Source organism: Oryzias latipes, chromosome 5, assembly GCF_002234675.1.
Source record: "Oryzias latipes chromosome 5, ASM223467v1".
Classification (NCBI taxonomy): domain Eukaryota; kingdom Metazoa; phylum Chordata; class Actinopteri; order Beloniformes; family Adrianichthyidae; genus Oryzias; species Oryzias latipes.
This window is the reverse complement of record NC_019863.2, coordinates 11,753,334-11,770,832: the sequence shown is the minus strand read 5'-3', so window position 1 is coordinate 11,770,832 and position 17,499 is coordinate 11,753,334. Positions and strand designations below refer to the sequence as shown.

At 39.9% G+C, this 17,499-nt stretch overlaps 1 protein-coding gene across 1 annotated transcript; it reads left to right on the top strand.

Annotated features, from left to right (window-relative positions):
- Positions 1-319: 319 nt before the first annotated feature.
- On the top strand, positions 320-17,409 carry LOC101168033 (suppressor of tumorigenicity 7 protein-like). Its single transcript, XM_004068704.4, has 15 exons — positions 320-526; positions 862-944; positions 1,895-2,054; positions 2,150-2,204; positions 2,294-2,409; positions 2,593-2,671; positions 3,053-3,141; positions 3,359-3,459; positions 3,550-3,664; positions 3,741-3,813; positions 4,412-4,514; positions 14,254-14,404; positions 14,501-14,593; positions 14,669-14,808; positions 16,206-17,409. The coding sequence occupies exons 1-15, from the start codon at positions 358-360 to the stop codon at positions 16,299-16,301; spliced, it is 1,623 nt and encodes a 540-aa protein (XP_004068752.1). The 5' UTR covers positions 320-357; the 3' UTR covers positions 16,302-17,409.
- The last annotated feature ends 90 nt before the right edge of the window (positions 17,410-17,499 follow it).

Below are 17,499 nucleotides of genomic sequence, written 5' to 3'. Positions count from 1 at the left end.
CTTATCATTTTTTTATGTTTGGAGTTTTAGCTGTTTATTGGTATTGTAGGATTGGTAATTATCACTTTGGTTTCATTTTTATTTAATTTAGGATTTTTTTAATAGTGTAAAGAGTGTGTCAAAAAAATAATAACAATAATAAACAAATGGTTTTTAAAGAAAGCCTGAATATTAATTTCCCACGTTAAAATTTGACAATTGTCAAGTCATTAACAAACCAAAACGTCTAAGTAATATTATAATTGTTATTATTATTATTATTATTATTCAATAATTGATTAACACGTTGGTTCCCTCTACTCTCCCCTGTGGCCTCCTGGTCACGTGACCCCTCTGTTTACAGACATCCGGAGAAACATGGAGGACACCCCCGGCAGTAATCCCCAATCTCTCCGATTTACAGAGAAGTTGAAGTCTTGGCTCTCTTGTTCATGGACTTACTTGTGCCTCATCTGGTTTGGCATGGTGCTGATTATGATATACGTGCTGTGGAGTCCACTGAAACTGCAGGAGTCCCTCACCTCAGGTAATTTGGAGCAGCTACATGCTAGCAGTTGTTAGCCTTTAGTTACCTAGCCGTCGCTCAGCCAGCGGGAGCGGTTAATTTGACAGCCGCTACTCTGAATTATGAAGGTACGAGTGAACGCCACATGTTTTCGATGAACTGGCGAAGTGAGGAATGATTTTTTCTAGAATTCGATGTTTGAACTCTTTGTTCTGACGTGAGTTGCATTGTTTTTACCCAGAATTCAGTCGTTGATGTTCCGCACACGCGCTGCCTTAGCCTACACCTGTATATTTAGGATTCTGATGGATTTTTGTTTTAAATGAATAACATATCTATATATTTTTGCTTTTCAGCATCAGTGTTTTTGAATACCCTTACTCCCAAATTCTACGTTGCCCTCACTGGAACCTCCTCTCTCATCTCTGGACTTATCCTTGTAAGTTATCTGTTTCTTTTATTGTTGACACTTTTCTAACCCCTTGCATTCATTTTAGCCATCCTGTTATTGCAAATTATTAACTCAGTTACCTGGAAGATATCTACAATTTCATATAATATATATTTAAAAATTAATTACGTTTTGATGGGGTTCATGCTATAAAGGAGTTTGCAGTAAATACAATAATATTCCTGTTGATTGGTCTGATTATTTTAAATTAATTCTTTAAGTCTCACCCCGATCATTTATTTTGTATACCTGTTTCTAGTGGTTTTTTAATTATGATTATGTCGTTTTTTTTTGTTTTTTGTTTTTTTGCTAAAATCAAAAAACTGTGTCGTTTTCTAGGACATAGTTTCTGCGGCACGGCAGGAGTTTATTAGAAATCCTCTTCCCGAGTTGTGAAGGGGACGTTTGGGGGGGAGTAATTCTGTCTCCACATTCCAACATTCATCTGTTTACACTCTTCCCCCACTAGCTGACACCCCCTCACAACCCCAGCCTAACATTAGCGGTGCAACAAAAAATGGCGAGCAATATTGGTGCTATCCATCCGTACAGTTTTGAGCCAGAATCCGGCTCAGACGAGGAAAAAACAAAGACGCACGTGGATCTATTTGCAAGTGCCTGCATCATGATGGAGCACAGCAGGGAGGTTGTGGTCTGCCCTGCATATTATCTACATAACAATTGCGATCTTTTGCGAAACTGTATTTTTTTTTCTGTCTCCTCCTGATTTACAACAATTTGAATAAAGAAATACTCAGAAATGCAATTTGAAGCATACATTTTTTATATATGTCCTCCATCACCTGAAAAATGCTACAAGAACATGGTAAAAACACCAAAACTACCATCTTCATCAGGTCTTTAGTACTGCATTGCATCCTGAACTCCTTACATTTTCAGTTGTGGGACACATTGTCATCGTGTTTTTTTCTCTCTAGATATTTGAGTGGTGGTATTTTCGCAAATATGGGACTTCGTTCATCGAACAAGTTTCTGTGAGCCACCTGCGACCTCTGCTGGGCGGAGTGGAGAGCAGCTCCACTACTGGCCTGTTCTCATCGGTTAATGGAGAAGCAGAGCCAAGACCCAGTGTGTCTGGTAAATAAATCCAAACGCAGCCTCTTACAACGCAGCCCTGAAACCGGTAGTCGGTTTCAGGGCTGTGCTTTCTAACTGGTTTCTTCCATTGGCAGAATGTAAGGTCTGGAGGAACCCCTTGAATCTTTTCAGAGGGGCAGAATACAACAGGTACGTGTGCTTGGGAGGGTTTGTACCCAACTTTATCTGCAAACATAAAGGGGAAATCCTAAAAATGTGGCACTAACTATGTGATGCAGGTACACTTGGGTAACTGGAAAGGAACCTTTGACCTACTATGATATGAACCTGTCAGCTCAAGATCATCAGACCTTCTTTACAGGAGATACTCAACAGTTAAGGCCAGAAGATGCAGGTGAGTTCAGTCTCCTCTAAATCCTCCAAAAGCCTGAAGGTCATTTATGGATACAAATATGACCTAAATGTTGAGAAATGATGCACAAAATCTGCATAGAAAAACAGCACAGAAATGTGTTATTTTTGACGTACATGTCAGGACTTCAAGGTCACATGAATAATAAGCCTCATCCTCTTACAGTGATGCAGAAGGCCTGGAGGGAGAGAAATCCTCAAGCTCGGATCAGAGCTGCTTACCAGGCCATAAAAATAAACCACGAGTGAGTTCTGCTGCCGCATGCATGTGTCATGTCGCACACATCATGTCCGTCCACATGCATTTCAAAACACGACATAGATGCTTAATAGTGAGCTGAGATTCCATGACTGATATTTAGAAATATTTTCGGTTTGTAACATATACTATTATAAAGATGCTTTTGCTTGGCTCCACATCATTTTTGATTTAAGTGTAAGATTTTATTTTTACCCACTTTCATTTCTTTTCTAGTTTTGATGCAATAATTTTTATTTAACATATTTTAAATTGGTTTGTTTTTGCAAACGTCTTGGTGTGCGACACAAACAGAGATGCATATAAAGCAGAAAGGGGATGTAAAAGCTCAAATCTATCCAACGCCTTTTCCCTTGCTTGTGTCCAGATGTGCTGCTGCTTATGTCCTTTTAGCAGAGGAAGAAGCCACAACCATCACAGAAGCTGAGCGCCTTTTTAAAAAAGCCTTAAGTTTTGGTAAGGATGGTTTCTGGATCTATTCAGTGTCATAGAAGCAGGAGTTCAGGGAACAGCTGTGAATCTGGCACTAAATGTGTTTTAGCTGAGCCATTGTTAGAATGGATGCCTGTTTGTTTTTTTTACCAAACATCATATTGAAGTGTGAAGGTAGCTTAGTTTTGATTTAATAGCCAATGTTTAGTGCTCTTAATATTTGTTCTTTGTCAATCTACAGCTGGAAAAGACATCAACTTACTGGTATACATTAAACGTAGACTGGCAATGTGTGCTCGCAAGCTGGGAAGGATCAAAGAAGCAGTCAAAATGATGAGAGAAGTGAGTCGGGTCACTGACCCTATGTGTGTTGACTCTGATTAAAAATATATATATATATTAATATTTTTGTATATAATTGTTTCTTTTCAGTTAATGAAAGAGTTCCCATTGTTGGGAATGTTGAATATACATGAAAATCTGTTGGAGGCTCTTCTCGAGCTCCAAGCATACGCTGATGTCCAAGCAGTCCTTTCAAAATATGACGGTAAGGCCAAACCGTTTTACCTAGATTTATTTAAAACATCAAATCCCCTTACAGCAATTCTGCTTTCTACATTTAGACATCAGTTTGCCAAAATCAGCCACTATATGCTACACATCTGCACTGCTGAAAGCACGGGCTGTTTCAGATAAGTAGGTTATCTTTTTTGGCTTTATTCTTTTTTTTAATAGGGCTGCATAATATGAGGAAAACTTGTGATTTGCAATATTAGTGATCAATATTGCGATGACAATATAACATGCGATACATGAACAAAAAAACAAACAACTAAAGAAATAATTTCCATTACACTGAAATATTTTAAATAAGAGTTAATGTACCGGTACCTTAAATTATTATCCAAATGACCCTCGTCTGCATTGGAGGCGAGTATCAAACATAAAAGGGCTCCATCTGATTGGTCAATGACGTAAAGGAGTTTATCCGATTGGTCAAATGCGTAAAGGGATTTATTTGATTCGTTAAATACTCCAAGTTGCCATAAGATTGTTTTAGCACATTTAAGGTTCCCATTTATCGCAGTTTTTACCGATTTGTCACTGATATGCATATTGCACAGCTTGGTATAGCGATGACGATAAATTTGCAATTTATTGTGCAGGCCTATTTTCTTATCTTTAAAAAAAACTGACGCTAATGTTTCTCTTACATGCAGCTTTTGGGCTCTTTTTTTGTGGTTTTGTTTGTGTCTTGTGCAGCTGCAATAACAGTGGGTCATGTGTGTCTCAGGTTCTCTCCTGAAGCGGCGTCCAGGCGGGGCCTAAGCACAGCAGAGATGAACGCCGTGGAGGCCATACACAGAGCCGTTGAGTTCAACCCACACGTGCCAAAGGTCAGTCTTTAACCTGAGCTGCTCCGTCTAAAGCTGCTGATTCCTGTGCCTCACCAGTCTGCAGATCAGTTGGTCCTCTTCTCCATCGTGCAAACAAGCAGATTCATATTTTCGGGGACCCTGGATAGGTCCCCAGTCTGTCGCACGGCCACAATCACACACCCACACACACTCACATTCACAGCTGGGGACAATTTAGAGTAACCAATTCACCTATATGAAGCATGTTTTTGGACGGTGGGTGGAAAGCGGAGTCTGCAGAGAAAACCCTGGCATGCACGGGGAGAACATGCTAACTCCACGCAGAAAGGTCCCCCGTTTGGTGTTCTGTTGCTGATCAATTTTTTGAAAATGTGTTTAAAGGATTTACTTAAACATTTGATGCAGAACAAAGAAAACCAATAAGTACAACATTACTCCTGATTCACCAGGAGGTGTCAGCATGGCGTCTTGATCTGCAAATGTTATTTAGATGAGCCGTGTGGGTTGGTGTTACACTTTTTCATTTTTAGTAGTACTATTATTGTTAGCAGGTCACCACTAACTTGCAAATAAGGCAATGACTTTGAAACCCTAAATGGATTGACTGAAAATGTGCAAAAACTCGTTTCTTTTTCATATGACGACATCATATCGGAGCTGCAGCTGCACGTCCAGCTGAGCCAGGAAAAACACCTGGCAATCCGGATGGCATTTCCAACACTAGTTCCCACAGGATTCCATGACACACGCAGATTAATTAACAACTTGTGCAGCGGGGTTTTGTCTGAGTTTAGCGTTTGTAGTGAGGTGTTGTTACGCTTTACTGACAAGGTTTTCTAAGAGCGAAGAAAGATAATCATCGTGTTTATCATGTGTGGATGTGAGGGATGACAGCCAGCGCTTTGGTCCAGGCTTTGATTTTTTTTTTTTAAAGCAAAGACCCTCATCCTCAGTCGTCTGTCCAGCTGCTTGCCCAAAGGCAGCCGTCCTCCCTCCTCTCATCACGTACCCTCATCCCTTTTTCTCATCCTCTCATGTTACCTTATCCCTTCTCATCCCATTTAAGCCCGACGGTCTAAACACAGCTAACACTGCCAACTTTGTCAAAATGACTTCTTTGGCTTTATTAAATGTTAACACGTCTTTTATGGAAGATTATGTGCGAGGTCTGGTTTCAAACAGATACCTGGGAGTCTGTTACACAAGCAAAGCATCAGTTATGAAGCAGCAGTATTTCAGAGGGGAAATTATATCTTATTTCTGCTCCCAAATACATAAAAAAAGAGTTTCATTTAGCACGAGTTCATATTTTTCCATGTAAAACATCTCATCTTGTGCACAAGTGGCTGACCAACAAATAGATCAATTATATTAATTAACTAATATTTAGTTAAAGCCTGTAGAAAAAAACACAATAATTTTTGGCTTATATCATTATTGTCTGTGTTCATGTTTTAGCTTCAAAACTGCAGATAAAAATGTTTCTGCCATTGTGGTAAAATATATGGCTTTAAGATTTTAAATCATTAAAGAGCCACTCCAATGAAAATTGTGTTTTCTGTGTTTTTTACATGTCTTTGTGGCATTTTTATCATAATGGAGGACATGTATGAAGGAAATTAAGCTTAAAACATCATTTCTCAGTACTTTTTTGTTCAAATAGTGGTGAATTAGAAGCAAGAAAAAATGATGTAAAGGAGTCTATCCAATTGGTCACAAGCGTAAAGGGATTTATTGGATTATTTTTTTATTTAAATACTTCAAGCTGCCATAAGATTGCTTTAGCACATTTAGGGTAACCATTTATTGCAATTTTCACTGACTTTTGCGATATGCGTATTGCATAGCTTGATATAGCGATAACGATACATTTGGGACGTAGTAAAGATTATTGATATCTTTTGCTTTATTATTATTTTTTTTGCTAAAGATGGTTCAAAGGTAGTGTTTGCTGAAAGAAAGCAATTCCTCTGTTGACCTTCATACATTTTTAAGTCTTAACATTTTTTCTGACATTGGTGCTTTTGAAATTAAGCAAAAACTTCTTTGAGTTACAGACTTAATGCAAGTCTCTCACGCTCTTCTATATGTAGTTGGAATGAAAAACGCTTTTTAGCTAAAACCATCACAGGAGCGTTGTCCTGCAGATATACAACAACAACGTGTGACCTTTGATAATGACCTTTGATAAACCAGGCCCCTCCTCTCCTGCTTTCTGACATCAGGTCCAAAGGAGGTCTATGACAAAAGGTGCAGAAGCATCAAGAATTCCAGTTCTGTGAAGATGAGAAATGAGGCTCATGAGGAAACTGATGAGACATTTCCAGTAAGATACCAGATTGAATTAAAAGCTGATGCGATCTAGAAAATCCACCTTAAACATACATTTTGCAGTCAAGCACAGCCGAAAAGCCTGTAAGTTCAGATCAGATTTGTCTTAGGAAAAAAAAGTGTTGTTTATATCTTCCTTTGCCACATCTTCATCTTTCCTCTGGGTTTCTGCTGCTGACATCTACCTACTTTTCCCCATCTTGCTGCCTTCCATTTATATTTCACCTTTGGTTCACATTTACAAAATAGCATTATCAGATTTAAAATGCACTCCCAAATCTCCTGTAAATCTACATTTTCAGCCTCCTCAATAGATGTCTTTTTTTTATTATGAAGCCGGTTGGATGTCTTGATCTAATTCCACTTTTTTATTTTATTTCTCTTTATTGTTTGTCTAGTGGGTTTCCCTTTTAGTTTTATAAAAACTGTTTTATCCCTAAAAATGCATCTTTGGTTTGTTAAGGTAGCCAGCGATGTTCTGGCTTGTGAAAAATAAAGATGTATGAGGTGGCTTTCAGATGACGGTGTTGTCATAGGAACTGCTCCAGAGATGGCGTTTGCAAACTTTCAGACAAAGACTTATGGTTTCTTTCTATAGTTATGCAGGAAGTAAATGTAATCGGTGGATGTAGTTTTCTCTTGATTTTTTTTTTCTTGTTTCCTTTCCTGTCGTCCTTTCACCATGCACTTGTTTTTCATGTGCAACAGTCTTGAGCGAGTCCAAGGCTGATGTCATTGTTATCTCTGTTCCACACTAAAGAGCAGAGTGCCAAAGATGAGTATCAGAAGGAAGCTTATGAGTTATGCTCCGAGCTTATGACTGCTCAGGGATAAAAGGAGAACGCATGAAACTCAATCCCTTCATCAAAGAGGCGGCGGGGAGAGGAGCGGCTGACTTCAGAACAGAGAGGTGTGTGGGTGGGGTGGGGGTCTGAAGTGTCACCAGGTTTAATAACATGGCATGTGAGGAGGGACAGCTGAGCGGTCGGCCTCTTTAAATGGTTAATCTTAAAATCATAGAGGACCTACTTGGGCACCATGCACTGTCTACTCATTATCAGCATCAGATTAACAGGGAAGGACAACAGTCTTTTAATGTGTGTTGGAACACTTTTGTCAAATAATAAAAGTTAAAGTTTAAGAATGCAAAAGTGCTTTTGTCTGAGGCTCCACCACAAAGAAAAGCTGCTTTTCTCAGTGATCTCTGGGGTGAAAAAGCCTATCTCAGCGTGATTAAAACGTTTGAATCAAAAGAAGAACATGCTGAAGACTACCGGTACTTACTTACAGGAGATAGAAAAAACAAAGCTTTTTTCTCATGGCAGATTTTAAAAGACCTATCTCGTGAAAAATTCACCTTTTAATTGTATTAAAAGGTTAATTACATACAAAAAACCACCCCAAAGCGGTATTTTGATCCATTCACAGATTTCTGAGCACCGGCAACTCCCAATCTACAAGCGGGTTGTCACATTGTGACATAGATAAGTGAGAACAGCCCCTTCCAAGAGTCTGCACTGCCACCACCGCCTCCAGGCTAACACACACACACACCCACTTGCTCCACGCAACTACAGTGGTGATCAGCAAAAACACTTTCATTTTAAATGCACATCCATCTTTCTAAAAGTTTGGATTGTGTTTGTTTTTGTGGGTGAAACGCAGACACGCTGCCGACGCAGACTCTAGGTTGATGTCATGAAATGGTGCGGCGCCCACACAGAGAGGCGGAGCCTCAGAAATCGAGTCGTCCTACTGCCGGGCAGGAAAATAAGCTGTATTAACAAACTAATATTTCACATTTAAACATTTAAAATGTGACCCAACGTCTTCTACATCTGGAAGTACCAAGATTCCATCTCACTGGATTTGATATAGATCGTGCAGAAAAAGCCTGTCCCTTAAAATGTTTCTGAAACAATCAGAAGAGGGCCTCTTAAGATGCGACTCTTGCAAGCACAAAGAGTAATCACTGAAACTTTGACTGAACACTCCTAGTGTCTGGACTGTTGGTGGAAATAACATCGATTAGTGTACCAGAGTCCATGACCTGGGTATTGTTTCTAGCGAAGGCCTGCACAGTCTGAACTTTAGGAGGTCCGATGTTTTATTGTGACTCACACAAACATGTCCCCTCAAAGGAGGTATGAGGAGCATCAGTTCACTTGGAGCAGACAGGGCTCAGGCAGGAGCAGAGGGCAGCCTATAATTACCAGCAACAGCAAGTAAGGAGTTCAAGATATTTTTAGAACAATAAGCTCAAACTGTTTGGCAAAAGATTTTGAGGTGGTGACTAAAGACTGCAGGTTATTTTTTTCAATAGACTGTATCCTGCCCCCTTCGGAATTTGAATGCTGGAGGAACATAAAATAACCAGGGATTGAGTAACCGGGGCAGACTTCTTGAGCTAAAAGTTGAAGAGAAAATGTATGGATTAATGGTGTAAGTTCAGCATTTTTTGGGAGGATGCGCCAAACGTTTGGATCAAACCATCGCAGTTGCAAAAAAACTGCGAAAAGTTGAGATTATTTGCAGGGATCGGGATGGATGTAGGGTGGTGTAGAGCCGAAATAGTCTGGATGCTCCTTGAGGTCAACAGCAGCAAGATAATAAGACTCCCCCTATTGAACAATTTATGTGGTATCTAATATAATGATAAGACGCAAGAAGGAGCAGTGGACAGATATGGAGAAATAGTCCTGCTGGGCCGATATGCAGATCACACAATCCAGAAAAACAATAGATAAGCAGCATATAGAGATAGACAACCAGTTACTTTCCTGCTGGATGGCAACATTTTAGGCAGAGAGGTGCTAGGGCTTTGCCATGAGCCTGTTAGTGCTCATGGCGTGATAGTATGCGCTCCTTGCTGTGCAGCATGAATGTTAGAAATTAGGAAATTAGAGTATAGTTTGTGAGGGCATCCTGTGTGTCATCTGCACACACCTCGTGTGTAAGACACATCTAACCCTCCTGTTAAGATGTGGTCACTCCTTTATACAGCCCTCCACTGGCCCAGACAACCCAAAAACCTGTGGCACCCAAACAGTTACCACCAGTTTTGAATACACAGAGGGGACAAAGCACAGCAATAAAAACATGGAGGAATTCAAATAGGTAGTTGTTGAATCATCTAGTAAAGCTGTTGTGGCGATCCAGATCTGCTGCATGGAAGAACATGGAAGCTTATCTGGTTTACCAAGTCAGCTGAAGTTCAAATTTTGGTGGAGAGAGACGCAGGAGGATTTCCCCTGAAAACTGCAGAGCTGAGTCGGGGCTCTGAAAACGTCTTCTGTAAGGTCAAAGATGTGACCAGCATTTCTGGCTGTAATGAAGCATTGCAGAGTTGGCTGGATTGAAGATGACTGCAAGCAGAGCAGGCCAGGCCAGGCTGGAGATGAAAGCTAGGAGAGCAAACCAGGCTAGAGATGGAGGCAGGTCAAGCTGGAGATCAAACCTACACTGATCACGCCGCTTAGGAGGTATAATAATCATCACTGGACTTCAAACAACATAGAATCTGTACATCTGCACTCTTCCTCCAGAGTTTGTGACCTCGATTTTTGACTGAAAAACAAAAATTATTTGAATCTAAAAAGAGATCTTTTTACCATTTTCCTCTTAACCCAGGTAAAAGGGCTTCTGAAGTCATTTCTGCTTCATGTTTTAAACAAAATGGCAGTTGTAGCCCATGTCTAGTACTCATGTGTTTGTTGGCTCTTGATACTTTGACTCCTGCCTTAGTCTGCTCTTTCTGATCCTACCCCAAATATTTCAATGGATTTCATTTGACGGTCCCCTGAAAGCTATACTTATTCTTCTTTTTGAATCACCTTTTTCTACCACACCTTTTCCTTCTACTTAGTATTTTGTTGCTTGGATACAGCACCCTGTGAACAAGCTGCTTGTATTCGTGACTTCATATGGCTTACCCTTGTGAAAGGTCTCAATGACTATCTTCTAATCGCCAGGTCAGCAGTCATCCCAGTGATTTTGTAACCAACTGACCCAGACTGACATACAATTTAAAGGCTCAGGAAAGCTTTGCAAGTGTTGAATCATCTTATTATTGGATTAGAATGTGACTCCATGATTGTCCAGAATTGGATTATTTCACAATGTCCTTTTTTCTAAGGAACCAATTTTGGGTTTTCACACCTGTAACTCATAATCGTCAAAATTCCATGAAATAGAAGCTTGAAATGTAATGATTCTGTACCAAAGAAGTGGTTTCACTTTTTGATCAAATGTACAACTTTTCCCCCAATATTATTATTCTTTTTTACCCGTAGAAACCGAAGAAGCATTACAGGCTCTAAAAGTCAGACTAAATGTAGGAAGTTGAAAGGCCTCAGAGGGTGACTTAGATTGGAGAGTCTGCACAGGTTTAGATCCACAAAAAGGTAAGGGTCTGATGTGGATGTAGGCGGAGGGAAATGGATGAAGTAGCATGGCCAGGCTGCCTCGCAGATTCTGTGACCATGGAAGGAATTAGATAGGATTAACTGTAGGGTAACCTTCCCAAAGTGTCAGGCTGAGATCCAGATCGCTGTGAAGCTTGGCCGCCTGGGAATTCAACCCAGAGGGGGCCCCAGCCCTGGACTTAGGTTTTGTTTGATAGTTCTCTACTAGGCTGGACTCCAGAGATAAACTGAGCTGAGTGGCAGCTCTGTCAAAGTCAGCGTGCAACTATTAACCTTTGTTGACAAAGCTTGGCATCATAATGGGAATGCTTAATGCACCAAAAACAACACTCTATTTGTATTAGCTTTTTTCTAACTCCACTCAGATCTATTGGAAGTGAATTTTTAAGCTTCTCATGGGAAAACCTGTGAAGAGCAGAGACGAGAAGGGTTTGCAAACATCTCTAAAAGGACTACTTCATTTTTCTAACATTCTCACACAGATCTTTTCCTTTTCTTATTAAACAGTTGTGAAACAAGGCTCTCAAAAATGCTTCACACGACACAACTTTTCAGTCTGAAGAAAGTTTGCCAAGGTAGTTACACAACAGGAACAATAAACAACAAACTATGATAATGTTAAAACAATACAAAGTCTTTCTTTCCCTTTGTATGTGATGAGAATGATAATAGCTGCGTTTCCATTGACTATGAAATTGTTCAAATTGGATTTGCGATAATAAAATAGTCTAATGGAAACACGATCATTTGGGGGGAAAAAAACTTTCATTTATGGGAAAAGAAAGTTTTTGCACTTGGAGGACGTAGTTTTTGAGGGATATCGAAATTGACATCCATCCATCCATCTTCCTCCGCTTATCCGGGACCGGGTCGCGGGGGCAGCAGTCTAAGCAGAGATGCCCAGACTTCCCTCGCCCCAGCCACTTCCTCCAGCTCCTCTGGGGGAACCCAGAGGTTCCCAGGCCAGCCGAGAGATGTAGTCTCTCCAATTCAATTCAATTTCAATTCAATTCAATTCAATTCAATTTTATTTGTATAGCCCAAAATCACAACAACAGTCGTCTCGATGGGCTTCTCCAGCGTGTCCTGGGTCTTCCCCGCGGCCTCCGCCCAGTGGGACATGCCCGGAACACCTCTCCAGGGAGGCGTCCAGGGGGCATCCGGACTAGATGCCCGAGCCACCTCAACTGGCTCCCTTCTATGTGGAGGAGAAGCGGTTCTACTCCGAGCTCTCCGCGGGTGACCGAGCTTCTCACCCTATCTCTAAGGGAGCGCCCAGCCACCCTACGGAGGAAGCTCATTTCAACCGCTTGTATTCGCAAAATTGACATATTTCACAAAACTGCAATGGAAACACTTTTTTATAATTAAATGAGTCCGATAGCGATGGCAACACGCTTGTTGGTAGGAACTGGCTGCCTTGGGCACTGCACAGCCGGCGCAAGAGGTCCCACAGCATCGCACAGCTCATCAAATGTTGAGCCTGTCATGAGGAATTGTTGGATCCACAGCTCCTCCGTAAAATCACCAACCATGATTTCCCAAAATCGCTTCATCCGTATCCACTCTCACGTGTGAGGAGCTTGGCGCTCCATGGCCTCAATAAGACGATGACGTCTCCTTTGATAGATAATAATTGATTTACACTACTGCCGTGGCAGAAATTTGAGCATATCTGATGTAAATCAAACTGTTGTTCACATCCATCGCCATTTTTTTAATGACTTATCTCGTCAGTTGGTTTGTGTTTATTCACATAATTAGGATTTAATGGAAACAGTATAATTACGAAATTGTGTTTTACGACATGTCTAGGTTTTTTTGATAGTTTTGCGCACATGTGCGCTTACGCTACTGACATGACAAAGACACCCCGCCAAGCTTAGTCAATACAAAAAATATTAATTTGTTTAATTCATATCTAAATTGTTTTTCCGATATAGTATTTGTAGGTCAGTGAAGTACAAACCTTATGCCTTAGTCACAACTGTCCTTATGGGTGGAAATGCGCTGTCTGCAGATAAATCTGGGTAAGATCGTTGACAACCTGGCGAGCCCGTAAGCCGAAAATATTTGTGTTGATTCTTTTTTACAGGATTGTTGTGAGCGACAGGTTTTAGGGAAATGGATGGTAGATGAGATGCAGGCACGCACGTCGCATGGACTTTTCTTTTTTTTTTTCAGAGAGGGAAGACTGGACTGAATCACTAAGTGCAATAAACAATAACTCCACATGTGCAATAATTCTTCTGAACAGACTGGCACACTGCAATATTCATACTTACTCATATATGTATTTTTTTTATATACATTGTACTTTTGTTGTCTAATTTTAACTTTTTTCTATTTATTTTTCTAATTTTTTGTCCTTTGTTATTTACCCTGACATGAGAGATGTCAGGGTAAATAAATTCCGATGTACCGCATGTGCAAATGGCAATAAAACTTGAATCTTGAATCTTGACATCCCTCATTGTGAATTAGGAGCAGACCAAAATGCCTTTTGAAAAATATTGTATTTGTTACGTAGAAAATACTCTGAGCGGGCCACAAGCTGCTCCGCTCCATCCTGATGCGTCTACTTGTAGAAGACTAGATCCATGCATGTCTTTCTTTTCCTCATCTGAGCCGGCAATCTGGTTCCAAACTGCACAGCTGGATAGCTCAGATATTGGTCACCATTTTTGTTGCACCAGTAGTGTTAGGTTGGGGTTGTGAGGGGCCGTAAGCTAGTGGGAGAGCGTGTTAACAGATAAATGATGAGAACCCATTTCAGAGGCGAATTTTTTAGTGAACTGCCGCTCTGCAGAAACCATGTCCTAGAAAACAACACAGGTTTTTAGATTTTGGCTCAAATTGGCCTCATCATAATTAGAGGACCATTGAGAATACCTTGTGAGTGGGACTTTCAGGTGAGCCTCAGTGGAACTGCAAAACACACCTGCGCTGCTCTGAAGATGACACTGACCATCAAATGTCTTTTTACCACTTCCTGTTTGCAGTACTTATTAGAGATGAAGAGCTTGATCCTGCCTCCAGAGCACATCTTGAAGAGGGGGGACAGTGAAGCGGTAGCGTACGCTTTCTTCCACCTGCAGCACTGGAAGAGAGCAGAAGGAGCCTTAAACCTTTTACACTGCACCTGGGAGGGCAGTATGTACCGTTTGATTGGTCCACCGTCATTTTCCCATTTCACTTCACAGTAGTTCAGATGTTTTATTGGATTCTGCGGTTGTTTTCTCTTCACAGCCTTCCGCATAATCCCATACCCACTGGAGAAGGGTCACCTGTTTTATCCTTACCCCGGATGCACAGAAACAGCAGATAGGGAGCTACTGCCATGTACGTTCAGCCGCTCACGTTTTAAATGGCTCTGTCAGTGACTCTAACGCTTGTGCTTCCTTCTCACTGCCGCAGCTTTCCACGAGGTGTCTGTATACCCAAAGAAAGAGCTTCCGTTCTTCATCCTCTTCACTGCAGGCCTTTGCTCCTTCACTGCCATGCTGGCCATGCTCACACACCAGTTCCCCGAGCTCATGGGTATCTTTGCCAAAGCTGTGAGTAATGCCAATAGTATATGTGTAAGAATATGGGTTCTTGTGTTTAATTAACTTTTTCACTCAATTTGGGCTTCGATGTCAATGTTCAGACAACTTTTGCTTCCTTTGTTTTTATCTCTAGTGGTGACTCCAGCTGTCAATGGTGCTTCAAGCTGTTTGTTAGAGATCTTTAAAGTGTGTTCCTCCCAGAATGCTTCATCTTATCTTGCCATAATGAGAGATGTTGCTTTATCAACACTTTGGATATCCTTCACATATACTCAGCGACCTTTATCCAAGAGAACATCTAGTCCTCTTGCTATTGTTGGGAAAAAGATTGAGTAGATTGCACTTTAACTGTAAACTGGCTTTGTGTTTCCATCTGATCAGAGGCATTAAACCTCGGAGGGAGGAACACAGATGTTCCTGCTGCCTTCTAAGGGAAAATTAGATTTCAGTTAATCTGCTGCTCTGTTAAGACAAAACAAACGTTGTTGGGGATATTGGTGATCTGCTGTCCTTCCATCAACATGTTGACGGTTATTTTTCAAATCTATAAATATGTATAAAGAGGACCTGATGTGTTCTTGTCAAATCTATCAATCCCAATCAGAGAAATTCACAAAATGTGTGCTGTGTGCCCACGTTCATTGTAATCTCTTACATATATGCTTAAGGATACACAAAAAGGAAAAGAAGCGACAAATGTTCATGAGTCAAATCAGGATTAGCTTTAAGTGATTGTAAATTACATTTTTCATTTTATTTTAATAGTTTTAGCCTTAAAAGCACACATTCTAAAACTTGAAAGAATAATTTAAATAAAGTACATTTGAAACTTTGGTAAAAAACTAGAAACCTAAAACTATTACTAAAAAAAACCCAAAGGTAATTTGTAACATTTCAAAATGACTTTTTTTGTTGTAATATTTCATTACTCTTAGCTTTTTTTTAGTTACAATTTCTTTCCAATTTTCAATATATTTTTCAAGTTTATATATGTTTTTTCTTTTATTTTCAATTTTTCTCAATTTTAAATACATTTTTTCAAGTATAAAATTTGTAATTTTTTTAAGTTTAGTCAAAATTTCAATATTTGTTTTAAGCTTAGAATTTGTACTTTCGAGTCTAAAAGCCTTTTTTAATTCTCTTTTTTAAAATATAATCTACAATGTCTCTTCATATTTACACTGGTTTTTCAATCACTTTAAGCTGATCCTGCTTTGACCCCATAGATTGTGTTCTGTTACACTCTGATGTCTTCATCCAAAGAAAGTTTTTTTTTCTGTATTTGAGTTTTTTTTAAATACACTTAGAAATTAGAATTAGAAATTGAATTTGACTGTGAAGTACTTTTGTAAATGTTTAACTCCGCTTTGTACTGATGGCTGATCGTCTTGTTCTGTTTTTTTCAGTTCTTCAGCACACTCTTCGCACCTCTGGGCTTTTTTGCAGACAAGATGGAAAGCTTCATGCCGTCCAGTTTTTGGCACCAGCTGACTCGGATCTGACTCCCTCTGTGTTTCCCCCCACACACAAACACACACTCACGGTGACACTTACACACTGATACATTTCAAAAATGTTGGGCAAAAGAGTCATCGCTCCCCTGTCTTCAGCATAGCTGTCTACTTGTCGCAAAATGTTAGGGATTATTTAAGACGATGTTGGATTAACACACTCTGAACATCCTCCCTTGCATAGTTTGTGCAGCCAAAACACTTGAAAAACATTTGCTACTATTTCACTTGTCATGAGGTGGGGATAAAAGATGCTTCACGTGCATCAAACCTGGGTTTTACACACAAACAAACACACACACACACAAAGGGAGTCAAATTAGGGTAAAAAATGTGTCCAGCGTTCACAATCATGTTTAGAAGGGTTGAGGCTTCGTCAAAGACACGATTTACAGCCCTGAAATTTCATTTCAGCATTTCAAACTATTCCCAGTCAAATGGTGGCGCGGGGATTCTCTTCTCCTTTTTTAACACACTGGCTGACATTACCCTGACAACCACCTATTCATTTTAGAGCTGTGCAAAAGCAAGAAAAACAATGAATTTCACTGGTTTTATTTAATTCCACAATCAAAAAATAAGTGTTAATATATTTGAAACCAGTGAAAGCACTAGTTTGGGTTGATGAACTGACCTCCCTGATGGTTGCACAATCACAATTAAAGCACTTGTGGCCATAAAACAGGACAAATGCACTTTTTTTTTCATTTACAATTTAGTCATTTATTTTATTGCATTTTCTTTCTTTGGGATCCAGGAGATGGGAAAGCTCGTGTTTCTGAGTGTTCTGACAGCTCACTCAAAAAGATCATAAAGAAAACCGTTCCACGAAGCATTGGATGTGCAAAGAAAACAATGATTCAGGTTAAGGATGCTAATAAAATGTCCACCTAACTGTTCCAAAAATGGAAAAATGTTCACTAAATACAAAAGCGTGTGTTGTTCCCACTTCGCCTTTGCTTTTATTTCAGGCTAAATAACATTTTTGCTCTTGAATTTAAAGACTCATGCTGAGGACAGGAGAGTAAACACAAGAAACTGCCAATTGATGGTGTTGGATGTCAAAGCTTACAATTAAAAAAAACGAAAAACCTTTTAATTCGGTTTCCTTGTATCATTTATTTCCTTTCGTTTCCAAAGATGAAGCTGTGTCAAAACGTTACACTTGTGTTAATTTAGCAAAATAATA

Bases quoted from the DNA above. Each gene is read 5' to 3' on its own strand.
- LOC101168033 (XM_004068704.4), top strand. From the start codon at position 358: ATGGAGGACACCCCCGGCAGTAATCCCCAATCTCTCCGATTTACAGAG. The intron at 3,142-3,358 runs GTAAGGATGGTT...GTCAATCTACAG, and splicing joins TAAAAAAGCCTTAAGTTTTG to CTGGAAAAGACATCAACTTA. The intron at 14,405-14,500 runs GTATGTACCGTT...TTCTCTTCACAG, and splicing joins ACACTGCACCTGGGAGGGCA to CCTTCCGCATAATCCCATAC.